The 8,506-nt window shown below is 45.7% G+C and overlaps 1 protein-coding gene across 1 annotated transcript; it reads left to right on the forward strand.

Annotated features, from left to right (window-relative positions):
• The first annotated feature begins 5,171 nt into the window (after nt 1-5,171).
• Mc3r (melanocortin 3 receptor) lies at nt 5,172-7,214 on the forward strand. Its single transcript, XM_036185496.1, has 2 exons — nt 5,172-5,338; nt 5,485-7,214. Exons 1-2 carry the CDS (start codon nt 5,178-5,180, stop codon nt 6,557-6,559), a joined length of 1,236 nt encoding a protein of 411 aa, XP_036041389.1. The 5' UTR covers nt 5,172-5,177; the 3' UTR covers nt 6,560-7,214.
• The last annotated feature ends 1,292 nt before the right edge of the window (nt 7,215-8,506 follow it).

The raw sequence follows: 8,506 nt of genomic DNA on the forward strand, positions 1-8,506 counted from the left end.
ATTTTAAAAGCCAATTCATTTATAGAAGATTCTATTAAAACGTAGAATTGCATCTTCATGGTTCTCTCAGAAAGTGGGGAGAGGTGGTGTTTAGAGACCCACAGTGATTGTTAGCAGTTGGAATATAGCCAGAGTTTTAGGCCCAAAGCCCCAGCCAGCAGCTGCAATAGTCCAGGCTCAGCCACCCAGTCCAATACACTAATTAAAGAGCTGAGTAATCAAGATGGGGAGATGGCTCTGTCAGGAAAGTGCTTGCTGTACAAGCCTGAGGCTCCGATTTTAAACTCCTGTGAATATATAAAAATTAGGGCATGATTTATGATGGGAATACCAGTGCTGGGGAGGTAAAGGCAGGAAGAGATAATCCCTGAGGATTGCTGACTAGCCAGCCTAACCTAATGAACAAGCTCTGAGGTGGTTGAGAAACCCTGCCTCAAAAGCAAGGTGTCGAGCACCTAAGAAACAATACTGAAGATTAACCTCTGGCCTCCACATGCATACATGCATGCACTTTGTACTTATACACACACATACATGCATATACACAAACACATACATAAAAAATAAAATAGACATGTAATAGTGAAAGACAGAGAGGAGAGATTTAATCAATGAGACCCAAAGTCTATCTTTTGATTGCTGAACTGAACTCTAAGTTAAATAGAGGCTAGAGGTATACATAATTAAGTAGTCCTGGCCAAGGTGTCATCTTGCTCACCATTGGCCTATCTCAGCTGTGGGGTGGTGTTATCCCTAGAGGTTGGTCACCAATCTACAAGGTGGTTACTTCAGCTCTGGGGTGCAGCCTCACCCTCAGGGACACTGGCCCTCATCTGGTGAGAGTGGAGTCTGTGACTCTGTTGAGTCTTCACTCTTATTAATGTGAAGAGTTGTCTGAGGTGGCTACCCATTATGTCATCAGTCTTGAAAGGGGACACTATGATCGCTTAGGTTGGCAGACACAAGATGAAGGCAGAGATGCCCCACCTTCATCAATTTTTTAGTTACCTTGTGGGCCCAAGTGAGGATTCAATGTTGAGGTGTTTTGTTGTTTGTTTGTTTGTTTATTTGTTTGTTTGGGGACTTTTAAAAATGCAGTTTTAAAGCACTATTTCCTGAAGATGCAGGTTGGAAGTGGCAAGTCCCCATTTTACCCCCAAAGGACATGCAGGCTGGAAGGTGGAAACCAAGAAGTGTTCCCAGGCCAAATACAGAACAGCAAAAGCCTTACAGGTACCAAATGGGCCTGCCTTGTGACCCCGCTTTGTCCATGACACTAGTACCCTCAAACACACAAGCCTAGATGGTATGAACACACCTCTGGATGTGATCCGGAGGACGAGAAGTCAACAAAAGTTTGAGATTGCTTTCCTGCACACTGGATCAATGGTGGCCTAGGATCAGAAATAACATAAAAAGGCTGAAAATTAATAAAATGGGATTTCACACCCCTCAGCTCAATGGCTGAGATTCCCAACCCAGATCAGTCTTGTTTTAGCAGAAACTGACAGCTTGTGGATCTGTTTACAAACACTGGAAAGACAGTGAGAGAGTTCTCACATGCTCTCCAGAGCTTGCCAGCTTTTTAACTCCCTGCAATCCAACAAGGAAAGCAGTATTGAAATCCCATCTTGATCTGCATCTCCCTGCCTCCCTGATAGTTTAGCACTTTTTCATGTGCTTATCATACATTCACATTTCTGTTTAGGTGAATTCCAATTTACACCAACTACCAAGTTTTCTCAGCCATCAATTCTCTGTTTTCTATTAGCATAGAAGGATGCTTTGTCTATGAGAGAAATTTGGAACCCATCTTGGCTTGTCTTCTGGTTTCATTTAATAGTCATTTACATTGTAACCCAGAGGTGTTCCATCTTAAAATGATTTCCTCAGCCCAAAGTTTTTATGAGTATTCTAAATTTTTTTCTACTTGAATTGAAAAGTTTCTTTTGGTCACAGTTGGCCGTTGCTAGGGGTAACCAGTGAGTAGTCAGTTAAAGAATGCCAGGTGATCGATAACCATCTCTCCTGGCTGGCCATTACTGGGAGTCCATGGGGAGGGAAGAATGTAGAGAAATGAGATACTTAAGTTCTGGGTATCAAATTTCTATAATTTTGAGAATTGTCACAGGCTAAGAAAAATGGAGGAGTTTGACAAAATGGTGCATTCCTGGCTCATACTATTCCAGGTGACTCTGATTCAGAGATCTAGTGGGGTCGTCATACCCACCTGCTACAGATGGCTATTCCCTCCAGATTGCAAGCATGGTAGTACCTCTCCCCAGAGCCCTCCTCTATGTCAACCCTGCCAGATGAAACTCCTCCCTCGATCCTCTTCTACATTCTTCAGACCCAGCCTCCACCTTACCAACCCCTACAATGGGTATCACCTCTCCAGAGAAGTCAAATCTACATATTTCTCAATCTAGGAAGGTTCTCTGGCCATTCAGATAAGAACCCCTCCTCTTTGCCCCACAGGCTCCTAGAGTTTGCTGATGTGTGTCCATCACACTGTGCTATACTGTACCAGACAGACCCAGCCAGTTAGTCAGCAGCAGGATCCAAGAGGAACAATCCCCATCTAAGAAGTGTGGTGATATATTCTGTACCCTAATAAAATTTGTCTTGAAGATCAGAGAACAGAACAAGCCACTAGATTAAATATAGAGGCCAGGCAGTGGTGGCACACGCCTTTAATCCTAGCACTTGGGAAGCAGAGATCCATCTGGATCTCTGTGAGTTCAAAGCCACCCAGAACTACATGAGATTGACACAGTCTAGGAGAGGAAACAGAGCCAGGCAGTAGTGGCACACATCTTTCTTTAATCCCAGCACTTGACATCTCTTGCCTTTGCTTGGGAAGCACACATGGCTTCAATCCTAGGAAGTGATGGTTGGGCAGAGAAAGGTATATGAGGTGTGAAGAGACAGGAACTAAAGGCTTTTTGTCAGAAGTGTCCCCTTCAGCTAGAGGCTTTTTCAGCCTTTTCAGTTGAGGAAGCTCATTTGGCTAGAGGCCTATCAGCTGAGGCCTTTTCAAGCTGAGGAGTTGGTGAGGTGAGATATGGCAGTGGCTTGTTCCTTTGTCTCTCTGATCTTTCAGCGTTTACCAATAGCTGGCTCCAGGTTTTTAATTATAATACCATTTATCAAATCAAGCAACAAAGAATAGACGCTCTGTTGTGAGTCAAATGCTGTGGAAGAACACAAACACTGCAGAGAAAAGTCCCTGCTGAGAGGGAGAATCTTTGAGTCCAGCAGCTTCATTAGTGTCCAGTGTTTTGTTTGGTTTAGAACACTGGGGATTGACCCTGAGGCTCCTTACATATTAGACATGTGCTCTACCACTGAACTGCATCCCCAGTCTTCATTTTATTTTTTAATTTTGAGGCAGGGTCTCACTAAGTTGCCTAGGTCAGCCTTGAATTCACTCTGTAGCTCAAGCAGGACCTGAACTCAAAACACTTCTGCCTAGGCTTCCTGGTGTCAAAACAAATGCAATTCTCACCTCAAATGGAACAAGGGGTAGTTTATTCTGGAGCCAAATATAAGTAACCTCAGCTGGTGAATATGGATTCAGCCTGCTGCAAGTAACAGGTTCCAGTGTGTAAATATTTTCCTGGAGTTTTTTATAGATACAAAATAAAAGAAAGTAATAAATCCAGGTATTTTTCAAGTCTCTTAGTGGAGATGGCTTGTAGGCAGGATGCAGCAAAGTGGGAGATTTCTTGCTCTGGGTTTCCAGTGCTGTGTAATAAGATGCTTCCCTTTGGAGTGGGTAAAATTATCGACCTGCTAATTTACTACATCCCCAAAGTTTCACGTGATAGGTGACAGCCACAGGACACTACATCACACACAGAGTGGGCATAAATATAGCCAAAGTCAGGCTGGGAGATGTGGCTCAGTTGTTAGAGTGCCTACCTAGCAAGCATAAAGCCCATGGTTCAATCCCCAGCACCACAGACACAAAGTTTGGTGGCACGTGTCTATAATCCCTGCAGTCAGGAGACAAAGGCAGGAAGATTGGAAGTTTAGGCTTATCCTTGGCTATATAGTGAGTTCAAAGTCAGCCTGGTATACATGAGACCCTTTCTCCAAAATATATAGTAACCCAAGATAATTTGGCCATGAATCTGCACATTCCAACTCTCCCCAAGCAGGAAACTCCTACTCACATCAGCCTACATCAGATGTTTATCTTAGAAAGTAGCAATGACCAACGCCCCCCACCTCTACCCCCCCTCCCACCCCCACCCCCCACCCCCCACCCCACACACACACATACACACACACACACACACACACACACACACACACACTCGCCAAACTTCAGAAATCATACCCTGAACAATCAGAAGCCATCAACATTGGAGCAAGACATGCCCCTCTCATAGCAAAAAGATTGAGACTCCTTGAAGGGACCAGGGAATTGTTGGCATGTTTTATTAATAAACTATTTTTAAATTAAGGCATGCATAGTGTGTCTTAGAAATACTACATTGTACATTTAACAAACTATTAGTACAGATATGGTTTTTGGTTTTTTGTTTTTGTTTTTTTTTTTGTTTTTTTGTTTTTTGTTTTGTTGTTGTTGTTGTTGTTGTTATTTGAGCTGAGGATAGAACCCAGGGCTTTGGGTTTGCTAGGCATGCGCTCTACCACTGAGCTAAATCCCCAACCCTCAGATGTATTTTTTTAATATGTTCTTGGAAATAAACAAAAACTGGTGTAACTCGAATCGTTGTATTACTTACTTAACTGTGGAGTTCCTGAGTGAAGCCTGGAATATTGCCAACGTGTGTGCAATTCTCTGATTTCTCATTTTCCAGCCCAGACTCTGGTTGGAGGGAGGGAGTGTGAGGCTGGGACAGCACCCCTCTTGCTTCCTTTTGTATCCCTTACATCCAATGCAGACTTGACACACAGCAGTTTTGTTTTTCGAAGACCAAGCCAACCCACAAACGTACTCACAGAGGAATGAATAGGGTTCCCTCTTTACCTGGCAGACCCAAGCTATTCCAGCAGGAGCGCAGATGAACAGGCCGGCCTGCAGAGGGCGCCAGTCTGCTTCCGCATCTCCCCAGTGGAACCCAGAGCCCGGACCTGCTGTCAGTCAGCTGGTGCCAGCTGCTCAGTGGTCATTTTGCTGCGCTGGAGATGAAGTAGGAGTTCCGATGCATAAAATCCAAGTGCTCTCCCTTCTCACATCTAGCGTCAAGTCCCACATCCCCTACCTTGCTATGAGTACAGCTGTAACTGTAGCAACTGGTGTCGGGTGGGGATGTGAAAGGAGCCCAGCAGAGAAAGAAGGTCGGAGCGACCGACAGGGGATGAGGTAGGCTGATCGGAGTCTGCACTGATTGTTGGAGACGCAAGGAAAGTTCTTTCTGTGTCTCCAAGTCTTAGTCTCTCTCTCTCTCTCTCTCTCTCTCTCTCTCTCTCTCTCTCTCTCTCTCTCTCTGGAGAGAAACAAAAGTCTAGACTGGACAGCATCCACAAGGGAAACACCTCGAAGGAGAGGATTTTCCAGCAGCTTGCTCAGGACCCTCTGGAGCCGCAGCTGGAACTCACCCCTCTGTTAGTCATGAACTCTACATGCTGCCTGTTTTCTGCTTATCCAATGCTGCCTAACCTCTCAGAGCACCCTGCAGCCCCTTCTGCCAGCAACCGGAGCAGCAGCGGGTTCTGCGAGCAGGTCTTCATCAAGCCCGAGGTCTTCCTGGCGCTGGGTATCGTCAGCCTGATGGAAAACATCCTGGTGATCCTGGCTGTGGTCAGGAACGGCAACCTGCACTCCCCCATGTACTTCTTTCTCTGTAGCCTGGCTGCAGCCGACATGCTGGTGAGCGTGTCCAACTCCCTAGAGACCATCATGATCGCCATTATCAACAGCGACTCCCTGACCTTGGAGGACCAATTCATCCAGCACATGGACAACATCTTCGACTCCATGATCTGCATCTCCCTGGTGGCCTCCATCTGCAACCTCCTGGCCATCGCTGTGGACAGGTATGTTACCATCTTCTATGCCCTTCGTTACCACAGCATCATGACAGTAAGGAAGGCCCTCACCTTGATCGTGGCCATTTGGGTCTGCTGTGGCATCTGCGGTGTGATGTTCATCATCTACTCTGAGAGCAAGATGGTCATCGTGTGCCTCATCACTATGTTCTTCGCCATGGTGCTCCTCATGGGCACCCTGTACATCCACATGTTCCTCTTTGCCAGGCTACATGTCCAGCGCATCGCTGCCTTGCCACCAGCTCATGGGGTGGCCCCACAGCAGCACTCATGCATGAAGGGAGCCGTCACCATCACCATCCTTCTGGGGGTGTTCATCTTCTGCTGGGCACCTTTCTTCCTCCACTTGGTCCTCATCATCACCTGCCCGACCAACCCTTACTGCATCTGCTATACAGCACATTTCAACACCTACCTGGTCCTCATCATGTGCAACTCTGTCATTGACCCCCTCATCTATGCCTTCCGCAGCCTGGAACTGCGCAACACATTCAAGGAGATTCTCTGTGGCTGCAATGGCATGAACTTGGGCTAGGGTACCAGTGGAGGTGCTCCATAGCTAGACAAGGGGCTTAGGGACAAAACTCTCAGAAGAGACATTAAGAATGTTAACAGCCGTGACTGTGCTTGGCTTCACCTTTAAGCTGGTGGCCCTTTGCAAAGGGAAGATGGCATCAAATGGACTGTCTGTGAGGATCTGCGTGTGGGTAAGTTGGAGTCTGATCTCCCACATGGTCCCTGGAAGAAACAGTGAAGGCTGCACTGGGTGTTGCCTGTGTTCATTGCTGATTCCTGCCTGCTCCTCTGCTTTGTACCGGTAACTGTGCTTCAAGCCAACCATACAGGAGGGCTCTTGTGAACAGGATGAGTGCTCAGATCTCTAGCAAGCAAACGTGCTGACAGCTACCACTTCCAGCTATATGGAGAGCTCTGCACACAAACTGTGAGAGACTGAGTTTCCATTCAAGTGGTTACAACTGTGTAAATACAATGTGATGCCCATTTCTCCCTTCCAGCACTCATATCCATGCCAGCCTTCCTTACCCCTGCAAAAAGAAAATAGCATGGAAATGTGACCCCTTCTTTCTGAGCTATTGTCAGGGTTGTTAAAATTGTTGGGGTTTCATTCATTAAATCTAAGCTTTAAAACCTAATAAATCAAAGTGCTATTGGAGCCAGTGAGAGTTTTCCTCTGCATCCTTGGACTTTGCTACCTAGTCATGTCAAGATAGATGTTACTCAAAAAAAAAAAAAAAAAAAAAAAAAAAAGTCTCTACTGTTGCTTCCCTGCCTGGCTGTGGGAGGATGTGCATTTCACTAGAAACCACTTGGTTGTCATTGATGATGACTTGAGAGCTGGGTCTGCCTCCAGATCTCTTCCTTCCTGACTCCCAAGCTCCTTTCCCCTCTCCTGGTAACTGTATCTATCAAGTGGTTATTTCAACATTATCTATGAGAGAGGCTGTGTTTCGACTCTTGCTCTTTTGCTAGACATGCTGTTAAAATCCAATGACCCCATTGGCAACATCTGTACCTTGTCAAGTAAAGCAGTCACTACCACCACCGCAGGCTGAGATCTACAGGTGTTCTGTACATCCCTGTGTGCTGCTGAGGACTACCAGATCCCTTCTTACCCTAGACAACTTCAGCTAGTGCCTTCCCCTCTGTCTGTGTTTCCCTACTCTTGAATATATGGGGTGGAGGGCCCGTGCTTGGTTCCTGATAATGTGATAGTAAACATCATTTGTTTCTTGCTTTGATTGTGATGCTTGGAGATAATAAAGGCTTCAGCTTCTGTGACCACTAAACACGTATGATGTTGTGGTGCGGCCTCAGGTCATGCTGCGCCTCCCACACACGGGCACAGGACAGGATCTATGGTATTAAAATAGTGTTGAGGGCTAGGGAGATGGATTGGTAGTTAAGAGTACTGGCTGCTTTTGGCTGAGCACGTACATGGTAGCTCACAAACATCTGTAACCCCAATTCCAGATCTGACACTCTCTTCTAGCCTCTGAGGACACTGTATTCATGTGGTTCACAGACATGCATTCGGGCAAAAGACTTATGCACATAAAATAAAAATAAATAAATCTTAAAAGTAACATTAGTGAGACAGCTAGTATTTCCTAGTTCAATCCCTTTTAGCCAAACCACAAAGTTTAGTTTCCCAAATTACCAGGCTCCTGATTCTTCAGCCACTGTCAGTTCCTAGAAAATAAAAAATCGAAACTATAGAACCAGCAAAAGGAATTGCAATGTCCTTGCTCTGTGTAAACAAGATGAAAATCACTAACTTCTGTTTTTGTATCGTTTTTCACATTGTTTCATCTTTGCCTGTCAGCAAGCCCTCAAGTTGTGTCATTTTGGATGTGAACACATGCAGCCCTTTGGGATTTGAATGACAGTGAGTATGTAGGTGAATCCAGCTGTGGTGTGTTCTGTGTCCTGGTGATGACATCTCAGGTCTGGGTTTATGAGG

The sequence above is a fragment of the Onychomys torridus genome, chromosome 4 (genome assembly GCF_903995425.1).
Source record: "Onychomys torridus chromosome 4, mOncTor1.1, whole genome shotgun sequence".
NCBI classification, from domain to species: domain Eukaryota; kingdom Metazoa; phylum Chordata; class Mammalia; order Rodentia; family Cricetidae; genus Onychomys; species Onychomys torridus.

Coding starts and splice junctions, on each gene's coding strand:
- Mc3r (XM_036185496.1), top strand. CDS start 5,178: ATGCATAAAATCCAAGTGCTCTCCCTTCTCACATCTAGCGTCAAGTCC. Junction 5,339..5,484: donor AGCGACCGACAGGGGATGAG/GTAGGCTGATCG, acceptor ACAAAAGTCTAG/ACTGGACAGCATCCACAAGG.